The 22,432-nt window shown below is 57.2% G+C and overlaps 1 protein-coding gene across 6 annotated transcripts; it reads right to left on the bottom strand.

The window, feature by feature from the left end:
* Positions 1-2,197: 2,197 nt before the first annotated feature.
* Positions 2,198-19,842, bottom strand: DDR1 (discoidin domain receptor tyrosine kinase 1). Of its 6 annotated transcripts, none has more exons than XM_061398573.1 (18): positions 19,719-19,842; positions 13,382-13,508; positions 13,189-13,291; positions 12,748-12,976; positions 11,262-11,409; positions 10,889-10,997; positions 10,205-10,391; positions 9,747-9,993; positions 8,760-8,855; positions 8,487-8,638; positions 7,521-7,686; positions 6,643-6,753; positions 5,354-5,598; positions 5,068-5,195; positions 4,683-4,898; positions 4,000-4,234; positions 3,304-3,453; positions 2,198-3,191 (listed from the first exon to the last, which is right to left on the bottom strand). In XM_061398573.1, the coding sequence occupies exons 2-18, from the start codon at positions 13,464-13,466 to the stop codon at positions 3,051-3,053; spliced, it is 2,748 nt and encodes a 915-aa protein (XP_061254557.1). In that variant the 5' UTR covers positions 13,467-13,508; positions 19,719-19,842; the 3' UTR covers positions 2,198-3,050. The 6 variants fall into 6 exon arrangements, with proteins under 6 accessions (XP_061254557.1, XP_061254560.1, XP_061254562.1 ...); XM_061398576.1 differs by lacking the exon at positions 19,719-19,842 and adding an exon at positions 17,654-17,889; XM_061398578.1 differs by lacking the exon at positions 19,719-19,842 and adding an exon at positions 16,988-17,172.
* Positions 19,843-22,432: the final 2,590 nt, after the last annotated feature.

Raw genomic sequence — 22,432 nt, forward strand, 5'->3', positions numbered from 1 at the left:
AGTCCTGAATATTCATTGGAAGGACTGATGTTGAAGCTGAAACTCCAATACTTTGGCCACCTGATGTGAAGAGCCAACTTACCAGAAAAGACCCTTATGCTGGGAAAGATTGAAGGCAGAAGAAGGGGACGACAGAGGATGAGATGGTTGGATGGCATCACTACTCAATGGACATGAATTTGAGCAAACTCTGGGAAATAGTGAAGGACAAAGAAGTCTGACGTGCTGCAGTCCACGAGGTGGCAAAGAGTTGGACACAACTGAGCAATTGAACAACAGCCTGGCACATAGAGGGTGCTCAGTAAGTAGCATTGTCATTATTTTCTAAAAAATAACTAAAAACATGTAAATTCATACCTGTAGTGCTACAAAGGAGTCATGTGCTCTGAGAGCATCAAGCGGGGATTTGACCTGGTTGGGCAAGTCAGGGAAGGTTACTGAAGGACAAGCAAGAGTTAACAAGGCAAAAACACCAGGGAAGTATGTTCCAGGTGGAGGAACAGCAAGCTGCAAATGCCATGTGGCAGGAAGGACTGTGTCCATTGGAGGGACTGAAAGAAGGCCAGTAGTGCACAAAGTAGGGGTAGGGGAGCAAACTTGCCCAAAATTTTGTTCTATTTTGAGGTCCATGGGGAGCCATTAAAGGGTTTGGAATAAAGGAGTGGGTTTAGATTTGCATGCCTAAAGATCACACTGGCTTAAACAAACCAGAGAGGAACAGAAACAGATCCTGGGAGATTACTGCAGTGGTCCAGGCAAGACGGAGGTAGCATGTGTCCCGATGGGGATGGAAACAGAAATGATATATTTAAGGGGAATTGGGGAAGCAAAGGCAACAGAGCTTCTTGGTAGACTGGACTTGGGAGATGAGAGTAGGGGAAAAGGGGTGTAAGGATGATCCCCAGGTTTTGGTCTTGTGCAGCTCTCAGAAAACCACAGACAAGCAGCAGGTTTGAACCTGCTGAGACTTAAATTCAAATGAACCCAAGGTGATTGCATAGGTGTAGAGCTTAAGACTTACAAGGTCAGAGGTTTGGGAGTTCTTCATTCTGTCAGTACTTATCTTAAATTGTGGGTCATAGTGATCTGACCTGTGTAGTTTCCAGCAGGTCTCAGATCTGTGACCTGGAACCCCAAGGGCCTATTAATACAACCTAAATTATCTTTATTGTCACTCCATTATCCAGTTAACTCATTTTGTGAATGTCATCAACTGAGACCCAGTGTCTTTATTTCACATGAACTGCCATCAAGATGGGTCTGCCTTTTACAATATTTACAGTGAATATTTTGTTTTCATTCCAACCAAATTTGAACTCTTTGTTAAACATTTTCCTGGTGGCTGTGACTCATTCTTCCAGGCCTCTGAGATCATTTATGCTCTTGGTTTGGCTCTCAAATAGTTCACACCTGTTGGGTTATTTGCACACTTGATCAGTCTAATCCAGGGATTCTCTACTTGTGGCTTCCAGACCCAGGGATCTAAGATGTGGGAGGGTTTCCTAGAATCTCGGCAAGAAAAAAATTACACCTCTATTTTTATTATCCTCTAACTGAAACTTAGCATTTCCTCCAAGTATGACTGAGCAAAAGCCCCAGTATATTAGCAGTACCTGTGACTTGTCACTGATAGACACCATGGCTATTTTCCTTTCCCACTACAGCTGTAGAAATCTCAGAATATCATTTATGCTCATTACTTTTTTGAAAATGTCAGTAATTATTATACCTGCTGCTAGGTCTTCTTCTTAAGTATTTTTTAAAGCAGCACACATTACTGTATCTTTTATTAACATTTTGGTCAACTTTCAATTGCTTTCCTGTTTTATATACATGTAGTCATAATTGTATATGTGTATATATATTACATATATGTATGTACATATATATGTAATGTTTTTTAAACAGGTTTTAAAACATAATTCTGAGGAAGAATCAGTAGACCTCTCCGGACTGCCAAAGGGGTCCATGGGTCAGCCTCCCTCTAGGCTTCCTGCAGACCTCCATGTTCATGTGGGACCTTAGGTCCCACAGGCAAGGGTCTGGCTTTTGAAGAAGCAGAACACTCTGCTGGGCAAAACACGTTAGGAAATGGAATGGGGAGAAGAAGGAAAAAAGGGGGGAAGGAAGAAAGGAAATGGGTTGTGGGGGAGCGGGAGGCAAATTTTGACAAAACCCCAAGAAGCCCACTCGCAGCTGTGGAAAACTCAACCTTTATTATTACCTGCCTAGTGCAGGGGATTAAAATAGCATTGAGCTAGATCCATATATTAGTGTAAAAATCTGTGTCTCTCCCCCCCCAAAATGTACAAACCCCAAGTGATTATAGAAAAACCAATGTGGCAGCTACGATAGAGATGTCCAACCCCAGGGCCACAGGCCGTTGCTCTCTGTTTCCCCGCTAATCCCAATACTTATTCCACAGAAACATACAGGCTTGGAGAAGTTCTAGCTACAACACGGCAGGTGGGAGGTGGGGAGGCAGAAGGGTGGGGGTAGGGATCACCCCCAAGTCCAGTGTTTCAGAGGATGGAGGAGGGAAAGGCCAAAGCTGAGGGCAATTCCAGGAGGAGATACAAGGGAACCCCCTTCTCCCTTTCTTGTCCTCCTCACTTCCCAAATTCTCAGCCAGTGGGGTCCAGTGTGTGACGGAAAGAGAGAGGCTGGGGGCAGCAGCCTTCTCTCCAGGTACCAGTGTTGTCCAGTGGGGCCCAGGTGTGCCAGTGGGCCAGGTCCAGTGTCTGCCCTATATCTTCTCCCAGCCTCCCCAAGGGATGGCTCAAGGAGGTCAGAGAGGATCCCATCCACAGGGCCAGCTGGGTGGGCGGCAGGGGCTTCTAGGAGAGGAGCAGGAAGGAGGCATGAGAGCGTGTCCGGGGAAGGGAGGGCATCAGCTCCCTGGCAGGCCCAGCCCACCTTCAGCCACACTGCCTCTCAGAGGTGAAGGGAGGTCAGGAGGGAGAATGGAGTGGGGGTGCCGTAAGCTCCTCTTGTTTAGTGCCACTAGCCTCCCCTGAATCCCCCGGATGGGGGCGGCTGGGTGTTGTGAGTCACACTGTGTTGACCGCATCTTCTGCCAGGAACCGATGCAACTGGGAAAAGGGTGGTCGCTGCTCAGGCTCCCGGCTCCAGCACCGGAGCATCAGCTCATACAGGCTCAGCGGGCAGGCCGGGGGCCGGGACAGGTACACCTGCATTGTGGCAGCATGGATGAAAGGCAGGCAAATGGTCTTTAGTCCCTAAGATGACAGGCTCTGGCCCTTCTGGCCCCTCGGACCCATCTTCCCTCCCCTCTGCTCTCACCTGCCGGCCCTGGTCCCGGAAGAACTCCCCTGCATTCTCGATGACTTGCTCATCAGTGAGCTGTCCAAAGGGCTGGGCCCTGCAGAGCATCAGCACCTCCCATAAGGTGACCCCAAAGGCCCACACGTCACTGGCGGTTGTGAACTTCCCCTGGTGTGTGGTAAGGCAACAGAGGCAGAGAAAGCCATCAGATGACAGAGACCCTCCTCCTCTCCCCACTGGGACCCTGTCCACTCAGCATCACCACCCACCCCACTCACTCCCTCCCCGCCGACACTCCACCCTCCTTAGCTGGCCCTCTTTCCCACAAAGCCCACTCCTCTCCTCTGGCTCTGCCTTCCTTCTGCTGCTCTAGTCCTCGCCTCACCTCTTCCCGTTTCTATCCATCTTTCTTTCCATTTTCTGGTCCTGATTCCCAATCTGTCTCTAGCTTCTTTATCTTCCTTTCTCTCTGCTACCCTGACTCCATCACTCATACTCGATCTTGGCTCCTGGACTGCTCCCCATCACACCATAACTCCCTCTTCCTCAAGTCCCTTGAGACCTTGTAGAACATTAGCCCAAACTTTCACTTTAGTGATGAGGAAGACTGCAGTCCAGGGAAGGCAGGTGACTGAATGAGATCCCAGGGCTCCGAGTGGCAGTCAGTGCTGCCCCAGCCTCCCCTCCCTGCCCACCTCTGTAAGGGCCTCTCACCATAAGGATGCACTCCCAGGCCATCCACCGGATGGGCAGCACCGCCCGGCCCTGCACGCGGTAATAGTCCCCAGCGTAGAGGTTCCGGCTCATGCCAAAGTCGGCGATTTTGATGGTGAAATTTTCCCCAACCAGGCAGTTCCTCGTGGCCAAGTCCCGATGCACAAAGTTGAGTGTGGCCAGATAGCGCATGCCCGAGGCGATCTGGGCCGCCACGTGCAGCAGCATCGGGTAGCTGGGTACGGGAGCCGACAACAGAGGGTCATGGGGCAGCCCTAGACCCGTGCCCACCTCACAGATTGCTGGGAGATGAAGGAGAGCCCGCTTCCCAGGACTGGGTTCTCCCTCCTCCTGGGGCAGAGATGGAAAGTCCAGGTGGAGGCCCACTCAACCTTTCTCTACGCTCATCTGACCCCAAAGAGATACCATGTTTATTATGCTCCCGTCTACACTCAGGGGCAGAGAGAGAGTGAGGGAGAGAGAGCACAGGGCAGTTCCTGACCTGCACCACCCTCACTGTCGTCATCTCCGGCCTTCCTGCCCCTCGAGTTCCAGATGAACACGGCCACGTGTGTCTCATCCCAGGCCCCCTCCTGGAACCTTGCCTGTCTGCCCACCCCGTGCTTCCCCTTTCCCTCTAAGCTGGGGCGAGGGGAGCAGATGAGACCCCCTTGTGTGTGTACCTGATGGTGGGCCCCTGGGCCGCCTCCCCATCCCCGGGCCCCTCCGTCGCCTTGTCCTCTAGCTGGTGGGCACTGAGGAACTGGTTGAGGTCGCCGTTCTCCATGTAATCGGTTATCATGCAGAGCGGGTCGTCCTGCACACACACACCCAGCAGCCGGATGATGTTTGGGTCCTTCAGCCTCGACATGATCTTCACCTCCTTCAGGAAGTCATTCCTGGAGAAGCAGGGAGAAGGTGGCAGGTCACCGAGGGGCTGCCCTGCAGTTTCTAATCTAGCACCCCCGCACCCCTGCTCACTAGCCCCTAGCCACTCTCCCCACTCTTCCAGGTTTCTCTCAATCACTTCTCACTCTTCACCTTCCAGACGCCATCCCTGGTCCTCACCTGGCATTCTTGGTGGCATCTGACCGTAGGATCTTGACTGCTACCAACAAAGGGTGTCCCTTGCGCACACTGAGGGGGAAGTCAAGACTGACTAGATCCTGAGGGCTCTCTACCTCACACAGGTGCACCTAGAGGAAGAAGGCGATTTGCTAGGAGCCTCGAGGTTCACCAAGGTGACAGGGCCAACTGGAACAACACAGCCACGGAGGACAGGCTGCTGGCCAAGGGGAGGCCTGGCTGTGGCGTGCAGCCCCACTACCGACGGCTGGAAAGGAATCCTACTTACCTCCCCAAACTGGCCCTCACCAAGCTTCTCCTTGAAGCGGAGCCTCGACCGAGGGAAATCCACTCTGGGGGGCCCATCCCCAGCCGCCCCTGGGGGCAGCGCGGGCACAGCATAGGTGTTGCCCCCGGTGACGCCCTGCAGGGTGACAATGTCAGCCTCGGCATAATGGGGGACGCTGTTCTGGGGAGGTGGGGGCAGAAGCGGGGCACCTGGCTTCTCAGGCTCCATATAGTCCCCACTGCAGGCTGGAGGGGTGAGGGAAAGAAGACAGAAAGAGGCATCAAGAACAGCCCCTGAGAGCCAAGGTTCTCCACATCCCCCGCCGCCCAGAGGCCCCATCCCCTGCCTCTCAGGTGGGCGAGAGATGGGGCCTACCCTCCACCTCCTGGTATTCCACCCAGCAGCCTCAAAACAGAGGAGGTGCTGGCATGGGATAAGAGCTGCTAGAGAGCTTTCAAGGCAGTGGAAATGGATAAGCAAAGAAGGTCATGAACTCATGTTCTCTAGGGATCCTAGCACAGTCCAGGACCATGAAAAAGTCTTGGCTGAAAGTGGAATTCCTCTACCCACCACTAGAAGGATGGTCCCAGCCATCTGGTGACTCTCCAGTTTCCAAACCCTTGTCCCACTCACCACCGGCCACTGCCATTCACGTTGCTGGGCTACCCCCTGCTTTCATCCTTTCATCCTCTCTGCCATGGTTACCCAAACCCTCCCTGGCCCAACACACCAAGCTCAGAGACAAGGAGAGACAGGGGCACATGGAGGGAGAAAACAGTGCCTCCCAGCCCGCACAACATGGAATCTACAGACAGGAGAGGAAGCAGAGCTGTCCCCGCTTAGCCCTGGGGAAGGGGCGACAAGAAGGCAACACAGGGGAGAGGAGGAGCAGACGGAAGGGCGGGGGCGGGAGCAGAGAGAGGACACATTGGGGAGAGGGCCTCCTTGCGGCTCTAGAGAGGGGAGTGTGAAGGGGGGCTTACAGAGAGCCTGGAGCCACCGCAGCATCCTCCTCTCTGGCTCTGGGAGCTCAAGAGATGGGCGCGACAGGAGGAGGGGAACCAAGCTGAGAACCAGGGAGCTTTCTACTCCTCAGCTCAAGGGAACGGCCTTAAAAAGGACCAAGCAGCAGCAGAACAGCACTATGGGCATAAAAGCTTCTTCCTTGGGAGCTCAGGAGAGCAGAAGAGGCCACAGTCGGGAGAGGAGGGAGAGCAAGGTCTGAGGACTTTCCCTGCCCCAGTAGAGGTACCAGGAGCCTGGCAGAGCCTAGGGGTGGAGGGGCTTACCCTGGGTGTTGGTGGGTTTGGCCCAGGCGGGTGTGGGGGGGCCCGGGCCTCGAGGGGGGCGGGCGTAAGTGGCCAGAAGGAGACGGTAGGCCGGATTGGAGAGCAGCAACGCTGTCGGGAGAAGGAGGGGGGGAAACACGGGGAAGGGGTGAGACTCAAGGCTAGACAGAGGGCGGGCGGGGGGAGACAAGGGGAAGGGATGAGACTCAAGGCTAGACAGACAGGGAGACACAGAACAGGGCAAGACTAGGGTTGATGAGACCGAATGTACTGAGAGAGACTGTGTAAAACAAGGATCTGGAGGGTGCTGGATAACTGGACGGATAGGTGATGGATGGATGAATAGATGATGAATGGACGGGTAGATGGATGGATGAATGTATGTGGATGGATGGAGAGTGAGTGCATGGATAGATGATGAAAGAACAAACAGATGATGAATGGCTAATGAATGGATGATGGATGGACAAATGGATGCATGAGTATATATGGATCGATGGACAAACAGATGGAAAAATGACAGAATGGATATATAAATACAGATAGATGGACAGAATGAACATGGTGAGTCTAGGAGAAGAGAGGAGCCAGGAAGACACAATGAAAAGACACAACAGAGAAGAGAGTGGGGTGTGTGGGAGACACAGTAACAGGATGAGAGCGCTAGGAACTGTGGGAAATTCCGAAGGGAAATTATACGCTAGGGACATGAGTAACGTAGAGGGCTGGGACCAGGGACACAGAAATAAAAAAATGAGTTGAAACTGGGAAAGACAGTTTGGTAAAGGAAAAGAAAGGAACGGTAAAGGAGAGAGGAAAGGACACACTAGGAAGACAGGCAGAGGATGGAGGTGGGACTGGAAAAAGGCAGGTCTTACCCGAGCTGTTGGGGACACTGGGAGCAGAGTGGGGTGGATTCCCACGAGGCCGTGGCTCCTGATAAGGGGGTGGCTCTCGGGGGCCTGGGCGGTTGTTGATGAGGATGGTATCCCCGGGGACAGAGAGATGAACCGTCAGCTCCTCTTCTAATACCCTACGCTCGGCCTTGTCGTGGGGAACAGGAAACATTAAGCGCAGCTACTGCTCAGCTGTTTGTTAAATGCTCTACACGTGTGCCCTCCTTCAGGCCTCACTACAGGCCTGTATTGTGTCTACTATTACTCCATCTCACCGGCAAAGAAACAGGCTTCGGTGCATTTAAGTCCCACAATGTGGTTCCAACCCAAATCCTACCAGTTCATAACTATCAACTTTAACGCGTTATCACCACCACTGGACTCTCGCCCAGAAGATGTGGGCAGGGGTGGTGGTGTGCCCCACTTCTTCCAGTCGCCCCTCTAGCTCCACTCGCCACCTTTTCCCACTGGGCTTCTGCCCCAAGAGGTTGATGTGTGGGCCACATCAGCGGGCTGGGTCTGGGTTGGCCAGAGAGGGTCCCCAGCAGGAGTCTGGAGAACAGGCAGGAAGTGAGATCAGGGAGTTTAGCCTCCCAGCCTCACCCCAAGGGATGGACCCAGGTGAGCCGCCTCCCGGCACCCATGTCCATTGCCTGACTCAGGCGCCCTGTCCACACTCCTCCTAGATTCCTCCTGGGTTCCCGTCACTGCCTCTTCCTCTCACCCACAGGCCCAGGGATGAGGGCAGCACTGCGGTGAGCAGGCCCTAGGAACTGCACTGCTTCTGATTTACATACCCCCTGCCCAAGTCTCTTGATGTGGGCTTCTTACTAAGCCTCTCTCTAATTATTCTCATTCGACTGCGCTCTGTGGTCCCTGCTGGACCCCGAACTAACACGGGAGCCCCACTCTCTGCCCCCACATCCCACCCGTCCCCCCATCGCCCACCTTGCTGAGGAGCCGGCGCCAGTGCAGCCGCCATAGCATGAGGGCAATGATGAGCAGCAGCAGCAGGATGATGGCCACCAGGCAGCCAATGAGGATGGCGGTCGGGCTCCCCTCGGCCTTGGCCACAGGCTGCTGGCCCCTGGGCTCCAGCTCTGGCGGGGGGAGCACAAGGGTCAGGACCATGGGAGACCCCCCACCCATGCTGCGGGGGCCCCAGGGACGACTGGTGGCACAGGACCCACACGCCTTTAAGGGGGTCCGAGGGCGGCTCACCCAAGCTGCTGAAGTTTGTGGGAGGGGGGCCGGGTGGCCACCAGGGGGCTGGTGGGAAGGTGCCCCCCAAAGCCAGGGAGGAGTCATTCACAACATCTGGGGAGAAGGGAGAAAAAAGAGGGAGTCAGATAAGGGGGCAACCAAAGGGAGGCACACATGCACGAGAGCCAGGAATGATCTGCTGTTTGGTTAGAAGCAGGAGCAGGGCTTCCCTGGTGGCTCAGCGGTAAAGAATCTACCTGCAACGCAGGAGACCAGGGTTTGATCCCTGGGTCAGGAAGATCCACTGGAGAAGGGAATGGCAACCCACTCCAGTATTCTTGCCTAGGAAATCCCATGGACAGAGGAGCCTGGTGGGCTGCAGTCCACGGGGTCTCAAAAGAGACACGACTGAACAACTAAACAACAGGCAGCGGGGCTGATACTCAGTGTATGCAGCAACCCACTGGGAAGGGTGGTAGAATAGGATCCTGGAGGGTTGTGGCTGTGGTAGGTGTTAACCTTTTAGTTGCTGGATTGTGGGGAGAAGCTGGACTCAGGGGGAGCCCAGGGTGGGGCTCAGGAGGCTCAGAGAAGAGGCTACTTCTCAAACAGCACAGAATATTTCAATATTTTAACAACCACAGTCATACTGCTCACGATCAGTCAAGAGTGAGGAGCTCATAAAGGAAAGACTGAGATAGGCAGGGAGAAATGGGGAAGAGGGGTTCAAATTAGTTAGGGCCCCCTGCTGGGTTCAATCCCTTGGTTGGGAAGATCCCCTAGAGAAGAAGATGGCAACCCACTCCAGTGTTCTTGCCTGGAGAATCCCATGGACAGAGGAGCCTGGTGGGCTACAGTCCAAGGGGTCGCAAGGAGTCAGACTCGACTGGGTGACTAAGCACAGCCCTGCTTGGAAAGGCTCATTGCTGCCAAGAATGACTATTTGGGGTCACTACAGGTTAGCAATCCCAGGGGCCTGGAACTGGGCAGAGACCAGGGGCTTACCGGAAATGAAGGAGATTTCGCTGAAGAGTAGCCAGGGCCCCGCAAAGAGAAAGCGGCATTGCAGGAAGCGGCCCATGCGGCCGCCCAGGGGCACTGACACAGTCCGGGCTCTGGGGTCCCCCAGGCTGCCCCCCAGAGCATGGCGCACGGGCTCCCCCTCCCAGGCCATGGCCGGGCCCCTCTTGAAGCGACACTCCACCCCACCGGGCAGGCGGGCTCCCAGCGTGTGCATGTTGTTGCAGTGGACCTGGGGGAAAGGGAGGAGGGACACAAGGTCAAGGCCAGGAGAGCCCAAGCGAGCACCCCGGGGCACCCAGCCTGGTCTCAGAGCCCTTCCTGGGAGCTGGCCGCGCCCACCTGCATGGCCTGGAAGGCCCTCAGGCAAGGAGAGCCCAAGCGGGCACCCCAGGGAACCCAGCGTGGTCTCAGAGCCCTTCCTGGGAGCTGGCCGCACCCACCTGCATGGCCTGGAAGGCCCTCAGCCGCTCAAACTCAAACTCCATCTCCACGTAGCCACTGGGGAAGCTGTGGTTGCTCCAGCCCACATAGTCGTAGCCCGGCCAGACCCGTAGCTCCTGGCTCTTCCTAAAGTCATCCAGCCCCACCACACCATCTGCCAGTTGGCCCAGCCCTCCGTACTGCAGCCTGGCAAGCAGGGGGCCGAGGAAGAAGAGGTTGGAAGAGAAGAAAGTGTCACCTGTCTGCGTGCTCTACAGCCCTGCTTCCCAGTGATCTGGCCAGCCTGGCCCAGCAACCCCCTCACCCTCGCCCCAGCCTCACACAGCTCTCTCTTCTCCACACCCGGGGAGGAGGGTGGGGTGGAGCACCTTGCAGTCACATGTTACACAAAGGCTCTGCCTCTAAGGGACATCGCTCAACCCACAATGTGTGTATTTACTGTGACGATTTACAATGGAGCTAAGTGTCTTCGCCTTTTCCTAATTCGCACCAAGTATCACATGAGCTAGTGGTCACCCTGCTACCCCTCAATCCTGGTCCTGTCCCTGGAGGCCCCACCCAAGCCATGCCTCTCTGCAGTTCCGCCCTCTCCCTGCCCAGACAGCTAACCACACCCCTGCCCCACCCACCCCATCCACCCTCCCACCCCAGGCTCCGTGTCCTGCGGGGCCCGCTTCTTTCACCCGCCAACAGTGTGCGTGGTATATCCATCGTAGGTGGAGTCATTGAGGTGCACGGCCTCAGATAAGTACATCGTCTGCCCCACAGGGGCCGTGTAAGACAGGAGTCCATCTGGGGTGGGGGTAGGAGGGGCGTTAGGGGCACAGAACCTCTAGCCTCCCTCCCCCACCCCTGTGTCAGGCTTGGGTGGGTTTCAGGCCCCTCTCTCAAGTGCTGCCATAGGCCACTGGCATGGCAGAGGCAATGCTTGCCTGTCCCCTCCTCACTCATAGGGACAGCTTCCCAACAGGAGAGAGGATCCTTGACGCCTCGCTCCCCTGTCCCCGCTCCCCCATCCCCAGGACAGGAATGAATTCTTGGGGTCTGAACACTCACCCTTCCAGAGGCAGCCATAGAGCTCCACCCGCAGACACACGCTCATGACCCGGTCTGCCCGGGGATAGAAGCGAACCAGTCGGGCCACCATGGGGGGCCCAAGGTCCTTCAGCACCACTCCCCCAGGATCCTCATTACCTAAGATCACCTGTGGGCCAGGACATGGGATAGATGAGAGAAGAAGGCTCCAGATCAGATCTAACTTCCCAGCCACCAGTGGCTTCCTGGCCCAGCCCATAGTGGTCACAGAGAGACCCACAAAGGGTGGCACCAAGCACCCGGGGCCGTGGAGTACAGCCGGGCCTTCAATAAGTCAAGGGGCTGCAGCAGAGCCCTCTGATACCCCTCTCAGCCTGACCGTCTGTCCTGACCTCCAGCATCAGCTCTCCCATCCCTTCCTTGCCTGGCTCTGCTCATCCTGTTGTGCCCGGATTCCACCCAGGCCCTCGCAGCTCTGCACCCCTGCTCTGGCTTCCCTCTTCCGTCACCCCAATCCCTCTGTTCACTCAGCAGCCACTGGCTGAGCACTTACTCTGCACCAGCCAGGCACAGCCTCTAGCGGGTGAGCATCCATCCCTCCCCTGTAGAGTCCAAGAGGAGAGGCAGCTCTACAAGCAAGAGGCAGCAGGAGGTGGGGAGTCCAAAAAGGCTCTGAGGAGGTGATATCTTGGGGGAGAACTGAATGGAGGGAGGAAAGCCTGGGCACAGCTGGGGAGAGAGAGCTTTCCAGGCACAGAGACTGGCAAGTGAAGGTATCTTGAGACTGTGGGGTGAGCCCTAGAATGTTCCAGGAACAGCAAGAAAATCAGCATGGCCTGTATGAACAGGGAGAGGACTAAGGGGTGTGGACAAGAGCCAGCCTGGGCTGAGCTTCTGCACCCAGGAGGGAGCTCAGCTTTTGTGCTGGCGGGGAGGAAAGCCAGCAGAGGGAGTGAGCCAGGCATGAGGCATCTGCTTGGCATTTTCTCAGGCACCCTGGATGTAGCCTCCAGGTGGAGATGACTTCAGGAAAGAAAGAAGCAAGGAGAGCCATTTGGAGACTATTGCATTCGTCTAAGCAGGGGATGGTGGGGCCTGGCCTGGGGCAGTAGAGATGGACGTGCTAAGAAGTGAGCAGATTTCAGGAAATATCATGGAGGCAGAACAGACTTGCCTTGCTGATGCTTTAAAGTAGGAGGTGGAAAGAATAGAGGAATCAGGGATAGCATCTTAGCTTACAGTGGTACCATTTCCTGAGTTAGAGAATGCTGGAGGCGGAGGAGGTTTGGGGTGGGAATGGGGATCAAGTTCAGCCTGAGAAGTTTATGGTAAGTTTGAGAAGCCTATTACACATCTAGGTGGGAAGTGGTCAGGTTTGCAACACTTGATGGAGCTCAGGGGAGATGCCCAGGCTAGAGAGGGCACACACTGCAGAGTCATTAGTGTACAGCACACAGCTGGGGCACAGAGGGGACCTAGACTTCCGGGGCTATCCCCCCAGCCTCACCTCCTGGCCCCAGCGGTCCCTCCAGTCCATCCAGCGGTGGCCGTCCCGGGAGTAACGCAGTCGGTAGCTGGGAGAGAACTCCTTGCCCAGGCCCCCTGCGTGCCGTCCCTGGGTGCCTACCAGTGCCACCAGGTGCAGCCGCCGCAGGTCCACCTGGAGGTATTCCTCCTCCTTGGGGAACACCGGCCCTGCAGGGCACCAGGCGCCATCTCCGTCGCTGCTTTCAAGCCTGGGAGGGGGCAGGAGGTCACAGGGGATACCTGGCCCTAGGTCTGCCTCTGTCTCCAGTATTTAATCCCCACCCAGACACTTGAAACTGGGCCGGGGGGTTGCCATTGGCATTGGCCCTCTCAGAAGCCTCTTGACTTGGTCAGAGGGCTGGAAGCACAAGCAGCAGCCCCAGGGGTTGCCCTCTGGGACAGCCCCAGGTGTGCTAGGTACCTGCTGTGGCGAGCGGCGGTGGAGTCTGACCAGGAGCTGGAGGCAGAGATGTCACCATCTGGGATGGTCCGGTCCTGCATGCCCAGGGCATAGCGGCACTTGGCTGGGTGAACACAGGCATATGGAGGGTCAAGGCCACCGACTCAGTCTCCCAAGCCCCATCCATCAGGGACCCAACAGCCAGTCTCCTCACCAGGGTCAAAATGTCCCTTCATGTCAGCATCTCCAGTTGCCACCAAGAGCAGCAGCAGTAGAAATGAAAGGGCCCCTGGTCCCATTGCTCCAGATCCCTTGGGCCTATGGGGGCGGGGGCAGCATCTCTGCAAGGGACATAAGGGTTGGGGGAAGGTTAGTGTAAGGGCAATCAGGGAGACTGGCTCACGGCCAACAGCATGGGAGAGACAGAATGGATTGCTCTGGGGATAACTGGAGCAAAATGACCACAACAGTCGCTGTTTAACAGCATCAGCGGTATTTTTAGAATGCTCCCCATGTGCCAGACACAGAGCTAAACGCTGGTTTCCCTCCCCACTTAGGAGACCAGAATTCTCAAACAAGTGGGGGACCCCAGCACTTCCCAATCGCAGTGCCCGCCACAGCCATGCTGGCCCCTGACCCAGCAGCTTCAGCAACACCTGGGTGCTTGGCGAAATGCAGACTCTCAGACCCACACAATCAGAATCTGCATTTTAATGCAATCCCCAGGTGACCTGTGCCTGTTACAGCTCAAGAATCCTGGGTCTTCCTCACTGGGCCCCAGGCAGCTTGCCCCACCCCACCCCTGAAAACCATTTCAACTACAATTCCTTATGAACCCAGGTACCTACCCTCCCCAGCCTCAGTCCCAGGCCCAGAGCCAGACCAAATTATCTTGACCTGTCTTCTTCCCAGCAGAGGTCAGCACTCAGTTCTCCAGGCTGTGGAATTCTTTGGGACTCCTAGTACCACCCCTCCTACCTTTACCCTCTCTGCCATCAGGTCCCCTCTGCCTGCTCTGCCTTCCCTTCCTAAGATCTTGACATCCTATTCCCCCAGTTCCAGTTTCTGAAGAGGGCTGCCTCAGAAGGAAGAGCCCAGGGCAGAGGGAAAGGCTGAGTTGCCTTGGAGATGAGGGCGGTTCTAAAGACAGGGAAGCCAGGTCACCCCAGGAGGTTGGAGGAGTGGGGGGACACTCCCCCATCCCTTTGTCCTCCTCCAGCTGCTCCCACAATGCTCTAGGGCAGGAATGTAAGAGGCAGCTGAGACCCCCACAGCTCTGCTGCAGCAGCAGCTGAGGGGCTACTGAGTTGTGGGGGGACCCAGCTATCAAAAGAGAGCTGGAACCAGAAGCATCACACCTGGTCCCTTGGGGGTCAGGGAGCCAACACCCAGAGCAGACTGCCGGAGCCCCAGGCAGGCAGCCTGGCGTTCCTGGGTGCTGCTCTCCACCCCCCACCTCCCCAGGGAACAGCGGGGCCCTTGTTCCCCTGAGTAACCTTCATGCCTACCCCAGATGAGTCATCGCAGCCAGACGGAGCAAGCAAGAGGAGCCTGGGGCAGAGATACAAAGACAGGCAGAGGAAAGAAGGCAGGGGGAGACAGGGCGAGAAACACAAAGCAAGAGGTAAACAGAGCAGGCTTCGAAGCGCAGGGCACAGAGCCAAGCAGAGAAATGCACAGAGGCGTCTGGGGCAATCTGTTCTCTGACACCCTGTCACCCCACTTCTCTCCACTGGGTCAGAAGCACCAAGGACAGGCCCAGAAGACCTTTCCCAACCCCATCACAACCAATTACAAGTCAGGGGCTGGAACACTCTGCTGCAAGCCCATCACCCTCTTCTCCCAACCCCCAACCCCGACTCCAGACAACACCCACAGAGCTCTGTACACACACACACACACACATACACACGTGGTCACTCAAACTTAGAGAGCCAGATGTAAACACTGGGGTTAGATGTAGGGTACACGCACACACATACACAAACCTCTGTCTCACAGACTTCCAGAGAGTCTCATAAATCCATTACATACATAGACATCCCCCCAACCCGGGGCAAATACAGACACTTGTGCACACATCAGCTCCATCCACACCTCTGCATTCTTTCAAGTCCACTTAGTGACTAGCCATCCTCCGACACCTGTGAACCTGACATGATAGACATGTTCCTATGATCAGAGGACAGTGTGAGACACACACACTCGGGTCCCCGGGCACAGGATCCCAAGTGAACTGCAGCCCACCCACTAATACTCAAGGTGACCATAAGGAAGTCAAGAGAGTGGGGAACAGAAGGAAACTTGGGTGGCTGGAGTGACGATAAGAAAAGCCATTTCTCTGCTTTCCCATAGGCTCAGCTTTCACCTGTCTCCACTGTACCACTCAATTCTGGGCACACCTATGTGCCAAAAGCAACAGTGAGTCTGGCTGGGGGTGGAGGTGCTGGAAAGGAATGTCCACCAGCAGGGGACCTGTAGGGTGAAGGCTGGAGAGGAGGGAGTAGGGGAGGGACACTGAGGATGGTGCTCACTGGGCAATGACAGTATCTCCTGGCAGAACCAGCTGACCATCCAGCCTGAATGAGCGCCTGTCGCTGGCAGGTTAGGGTGTCAGGCCCTCTCTCTGCTGGCCTGAGGCCAGGCTGCCCAACTGGGAGCTGGCTGGGTGAGCAGGCTTAACAGTGAGTAGATGCCCGCAGAGACTGGCCCAGTGGGAGGACAGGCCCACTTCTCCAGGAAGTTGGGAGATGATGGGGGGCGGGGGGAACATATGAACACCTGTTTTCCTGGGGTGCAGTTCCTTCCAGACTGAGTTAGGGGGTCCTTCCTCAAGACTGGAACACACTTTCTAGGAGGTCAGGGGTCCCCCCACTCCCCCGGCCCCCCGCCCGCATTTTCCGAGCAGTAAGCCAGAGCGCTGGGGAGGCGGGCAGGGACTGACTTAGCAACGCTGGACAACCAAGTCCAGCCCGGGAACGTCCTGCCTCCCGCCCAGGCCCTCATCCTTGGGCCACCGTACGCCCCCGGAGTCCCGGGCCGCCGCCCTCGCCCCTCCACCCCGCCGGGGTCCTCCCGCCGCTCTCCCTACCTCTCATCGCTCTTCGCCGCAGACCCGGGCGTCCGACCCCGAAGCGGGGCCTCCTCGGCGGCGGCGGCGGCGGCGGCGGCGGCGGCGGCGGGGCGCGGGGCGCGGGGAGGGGGAGGCGGAGGGAGCCAAGAGCCGGGAGCGCGAGGCGCCGGCGGGGCTCGGGTGTCGGGAGGCGGCTCCCGCGAGCAGCTGTCGGGGGCCTGTTCCGGGGAGAGGAGCCAGGGCTGGGGCGGCTCGAGCCCAGGCGCCGCCTCCCCCTCCCCGCTCCCCCGCTCCGCCGGCTCTCCGCGCGCCCGGGCCGCGGCCCTCCCTTCCCCCGCCCGGGCCGGACCGTCCCCGCCTGCCGCTCCCACGCCCGGCGCCGCCCTCCGGGCCCCGCGCTCCCCTCCGCCCCGCCACGCCCACCCGCATTCCCCCGCGCGCCGCGGCCTCCCCCAGGTAACCAGCTCGGCTCGCCCACCCCTCTCCACCCGCCTATGGCCCACCCCCCGGAGCCCCACAAAGGAGGATCGCCGCAGCGAGGGCCAGCTGTGGACCGCTCAGGGCCTCCCTCTCTCCCTGCCCCCACGACGGGATGGCCCCCCGTTCCACCCACCCACCCCCCTTTTCTGGGCTCAGTTCCTAGAGAGGGAGGTGAAGGGGAGCAGCCCCAGGGCACAGGGAAGGAGCGCGTTCCCACAGGCCCGGCGCTGCGCCGGAGTTTGAATGGGGGAAGGGAGCGGGGCTCACCTGTCCAACCCGGCCTCCTAGACCTACTCTTTTCACATCACCAGGCTCGGCTTCTCTCTGACTGCTCTGAGTCTCCTGTCCTCTACACCCAGCCCAGCCTGAGGGCTGGCTCCTCCTCTCCCAGCCCCTTCCTCGACTTCCACCCTCCAGTTCCCCGCCATAAGCCAGCAAGGCCCTTCCCAGTCTCTCTCAAGGACCTTAGCGTCCAGACTCCGAGGCCCTGGTTCCCCTGGCTACCTGCTCAAAGCCTCGGCGTCCTCCTCAGGGCAGGGCCCCCTCAGGCCCAGGCAGCTCTGACCCTGGTGGGGTCGGAAGGTCTGATCGCTGGCAAGGACAGGCCTGGACAGGTGAGCGGCGGGGGTGAGGAGGAGGACAGAAAGGCAAAGAGAAAATCACACAGTCAAAAAGGAGCGGTATAGAGAAGTTGGGTGCCAAGAGACGAGTAAACAGATCCAGTGTGAGAGAAAGAGCAGAGAGCTGCTGGGTGAGGTGGGCAGGACACAAGAGCTGTGCGGGGAGGTGTTCCACCCCATTCAGGGGCTACCAGGGGCCCACCACCTCTCTCCACACCCCACACCTGCCAATCACCTGCAGGGTAGGGTGGGGCTTCACGCCACTGCAGATCTCTGCCCCATTGCACCTCACAGCAGGTAGATAGAAACTCACCCTACGTGCAGACCCAGACAACAGTCCCAAGAAAGAAACACGACGTCCCGGATAAGTACACAAGGGCACTACCAGGAAGAGATGGGCCCTTGGGAGAGGCGAAGGCACACATGGGCACGTACTGCAACCCCGGGTCAACCCACAAACCTTCGGGAACCCCAACTGCTAAGGGACTCACTAACAAACAGCCCCGTAGAATTGTCTCTCCGTCCCCTCCCACCAAAGCCCCAGGTTTCCCCGGCGTACTTTCCCCCTCCGGAGTCGGCCGCAGGGGAATCTGGGCCCGGAGAGGCAGGGCCGGGGGTGGGGCCCGCCGGGGGTGGGGCCAAGGTTTCCCGGGTAACCTCACCTGGGTGGACTCTCGGCCCCTCCTTCCCGGGGCTGTTGCTCCCGGGAAGCCCCGGGCGGGCAGCCGGGCTGAACTGCCGCCAGATCCCTCAGGGAAGGAGCCACAGCCCTCACACCCCAGTGGGACATTCCACACCCCAGGCGCACGCTGACCCTGGCCAGGTGGCATGGCGGTGCCAGACCGAGGAGTCCACTGCAGAGAGTCAAAGAAACCATAGACTCCTGAAACCCTTGCTCCCTCTTGTCCCCCAGGAGACATTCCTAGTTGGTGATGCCCACCTCATCCCAGCCCAGAGCTAAAGGAGTGGGAGGGATGCGGGACTGGGGCCCAGTGGAGTCAAGTGACAGCGGAGAGGGGGCTGGAGCCGGCTGGAATGCAAGGCTCTGAGCCGAGACTCTCAGGGGCCAGAGAGGGAAGTCCCTGCCATCCAGGCCCCCAGAGTGTACCCAAGACCGAGTGTATCCACACACCTAGTGTATCCACACAGCCGTCGGTGGTCCCCAGAGCCCGCCCACGTCTCCTGAATCACTCCCAACTCCAGTAGGCCCCCATGTCCTCCTGAGCCCCCAGAGGACCCTCTAACCCTCCTCCCTCCATCCTTCCATTCTGGGCTTCCCTCCCCTTCAAGCCAATGGCCTCCTGCTGCCCAGGAAAGCGGAGGAACAGCTGGGGAAAATGTGAGGAGAAGCACGTAGGAGAGAGCAGCTCTGGCCTGAAGACCACCGGGCCACTACAGGGAAGCCCAGCAGGACCAGTGAGAGACAGGATGGGCCCTCCACACAAGTCGCTGTCCCCTTCCTGGGAGAGGCAGCTGCCTCTGGGACAAGCAGGCTGGGTCAGCAGCTGGGGAGAGCGAGAATCCTCTGGGGGGTGGGAGGCAGGGTGAGGGGGTGGAGAAGGCCCCGGGTGTGAGAGCTTGATGCCAGCAAGTCCACTTGGGAAACTGAGGCCCGAGAGGAGGAGGAAGAGATGATGTAGCACAGGGAGAAAGATGAGACAGAGCTCAGCTGTGGGCAGCCTAGGGGATGGAGAGAGATGAGGCCACAGTGAGAGAACTCTGAGAGCAGGGGATAAACTAGGCTGTGGTAGAGGGGAACTGGGGATCAGAGAGAGGAAAGGGAGAATGAAGACAGAGGGTGCATAGCAGAAGATGGGAAGACCAAGACCGGAATTTGGGGAGAAGGGCTGGGCAAGCGAGAGAACTGGAGCGGAGGCAGGAAAGGGTGAGAGGGATGCTCAGAGAGGAGGACAGAGAAAAGAGGGGGCCTCAAAAGGGGAGCAGATACACCAAGGGGAAAAAAGGCGGCTGGAACCCAGAGATGGGAGAAGAGGAAGATGGAAAGATAGGGATTGAAAGGAAGGGACCTGGGAGAAGAGAAGAGTAAGGGGCTGAAATGGAAAGGGAAAACTAAGGGACAGACCAGGGGCTCAGGGGCCCCAATTCCAAAGGTTGAAGTGAATCTGCCTCTGGGTGTCAGGGCACGAGGGTCCCAGAACTCCCCTTGGAAACAGCCTAGCCCTAGCCCATCTGCCACACCTCGGCCCCAACTCTGTTCTCCATCCTTTCCCTCCTCCCCACCCCGTGGGCTCGGCCGCACTCCCCTCCTCCCACCACACCTCCAGCCTGGACTGCCCGGTCCCTCCCTGAGAAGGGAGGGCCCAGCGCCAGTCCCCACTCCTGCCCTCCCGGTTGGGCTCTGGCTTCCTCCCTCTCACCTCCAGCTCAGGGTTCTCCTGGGTCGCAGTCCCCCCCTGCCTCAGGGCTTTGGGGTTCCGGCTCTGGGGCTGCCAAGGCCGCCTGGCTTTGTCCGCCCATCCGGAGCCCCAGGAGCAGCTGCCCGGGCCAGCTGCGGCAGGCTTCGATGTGACCATGGCAACCCAGCCCGCTCCCCTCGCCGAGCCTCCCGGCCCCCGCAGAGAGGGAGGGAGCAGCCAGGCCGGGGAGAAAGGGAGGGGAGGCCGAGGACTGTGGACCGCAGGGACCACAGACAAAGACCCCAGACAAAGGGAGGCGAAGGGAGGCCACGAGGCAGCGAGGGAGAAAGCAGCCACGGCAGCCTGAGGCTGAGAGCTTAGGCAACAGGCATACGTCCTGCTGAAGGGGAGAATCCAGGCAAGACAGACAGACAGACAGGAGGTGCGAGAAGAGATTAACAGTGGTCCATCCAAGGCCGCCTCCTGGGTCCCTAGCAATTCATTTCCTTCCCTCAGGAATTCTCTCTTCCCTTCTGGGGAGAACGAGAATACCAGCATCCTAGTTGGCTACCCCCAAAGTATTATACGGTGAGTGCCCCCCACCAGTTACACCAAAGCGTAAGAAGCACCCAGGCCCTATAGGCACACTCAGGTTTTCAAGAACAATCCCACTTTCAGACATATTCTGACCAATCATCTTTGAAGTACAAACATCAACATCAGTCAACATGTACTCTTGACCTGTAAAATATGCTCCCCAAAGCCAAAGGGGCCTGATTAGGCCTGGAGGGAGTAGAGCCAGAAGGGAGCAGTGATGAGGTCTCACGTGAGAGAAAGCAAAGTACCAAAAGGGAAGGAGAGAAAGCCAGGCTTTGCTGCTGAGAAGCAAGGATCCAAACTGCCATCTGCCATCTAGCTCCTCTGGCTGAGTCCTACAGCCTCCCAGTCTCCTCATCAGAAAGATGGCATTAAGTACCCACTCCCAGGGTCTGCTGGGATGATAATGTGGGATGGCATACAGGCCCCACTGATGGAGACAACCATCGAAACCCACTAACAGGATCTCCATCTGTGGCTTTTCTTATGGGTCACTTGGGTCCCTGAGTTCCACCTCCCAATTCATCCCACAGTTATGAAAGGTTTGTGTAGGGCAGGGTTCTGACAGTAAGAGCTGTGAAGGATATATTGAGGAATACAACCCCCTCTGCATCCTCTGGGCATTTACAGTCTAGAGGGGGAGCCAGACAAGTATATACATGTGTAAAATATGTATTTATATATATATGTGTGTATGCTTGTATATGTACAGAATCACAGAAGACACCCTGACCAGTGCTATAGTCAGAGCTGGAAGGGGCTGTGGGAACCCAGGAGAGGGGCAGGCCAGGTCCTCCTGAGTTCTGGAGGAGGCAAGATCAAGGACAACATCATGGATGAGCTGGAGCTTGAAGTGGGTTTTAAATCAGACAAAGATCTGCAGAAACGAGTCCAGGCCATCCCTGGCCAAAGAGACTTCGGGAACAATAGCAGAGAGATATAAAAGTGGGTTATGTGGAAATGCAGCTGTAACTGGAAGACAGAATCTGCCCGTGTAAATCCAGAGAGGTAGAGTGAGGTGGGTAATCTCAGTAGCAGCTTGGTTTACTCTGAAGGTGAGGAGGCAGGGCGTTGGGCTTCTGAGCTGGAACACCGCATGGCATGATTAGATGTGAGGTATGTGGTTTCTGGCAATAACATGTCGGATACACAGCACAGAGTAATGGCTACGGAGGAGGAGGGAGGAGTTAACACCTTTCTCTTGTCCACCTCCATTTGGGGTCTCCCCCCACCAGATGCCCAGCCAGGAATGCCATACGCAAATAGTGAGATCCTACAGAAAAGCACATGCTAGGCACTCTCCCCGCGTCTTCACCGATCACTTGGTAGTCCCCTTGAGGCCTCTGAGGTTGTATGGGGCAGAGCGCTTCATAAAAAGGCAACCGGGGAGGTTGTAACTTGCCTTAGATCTGTGGTGAGTTGCTGCTTCTCACCCAGGATTTCTAGATTCCTCCGCCTCTCTCTTCCAAGAGCGGGCGGGGCGGGGGCCAGGAGAGAGGTGCCGAATGGCTCCCGGAGTAGCCCAGCTAGGCAAAGGCCGGAGCCGCTGGACTCCTGCCCGCCTTGGAAACCCCACCTTCCTTCTGTCTTCTGTGGACCTCACGGTCCCAGCAATGAACAGGAAAACCACGGGAGGGCGCTCGCCGCACAGGTGACCAACACTAGAATAATTGTGAAAGCCTGGAGGGAAGGAGTTTCAAGCCCGGGCGCGGAACCCGGCGGGGCCGAGCTCTGGAGAGGCAGCCAAGGAGGAGAAAAGACAAAGGCTGAGCGGAAGCTCAGCGTAGCTTGCGGGGCTCATTAGGGCGAAATATCTTCACAGTCACATAGCAGAAATATTGTTATTTATAGACAGAATCTTAGAATCTTCACTTTCTCTTTGCTATCATCCTTTGCCAAAGCCTGTGGCATTCTCAGCCACCCCTGGCCTCTGCCTGATAAGAGCTGATTCCTGAGCCTTGCTAGGTAGGTGCCAGGCTCTGTCTTCAGCACCTGCCAGAATCATCTCTCTTGGCCCTCACCACAGCTCTGTGATGTGGCATTTTGAGATACTTCCAGTTTTACAGGGGCCGAAACAGGATCAGAGAAGTCAGGAACTTGCCCAAAGACATATACATGGCAACTGGCTGCTGCTGCTA

The sequence above is a fragment of the Bos javanicus genome, chromosome 23 (assembly GCF_032452875.1).
Source record: "Bos javanicus breed banteng chromosome 23, ARS-OSU_banteng_1.0, whole genome shotgun sequence".
Taxonomy (NCBI): domain Eukaryota; kingdom Metazoa; phylum Chordata; class Mammalia; order Artiodactyla; family Bovidae; genus Bos; species Bos javanicus.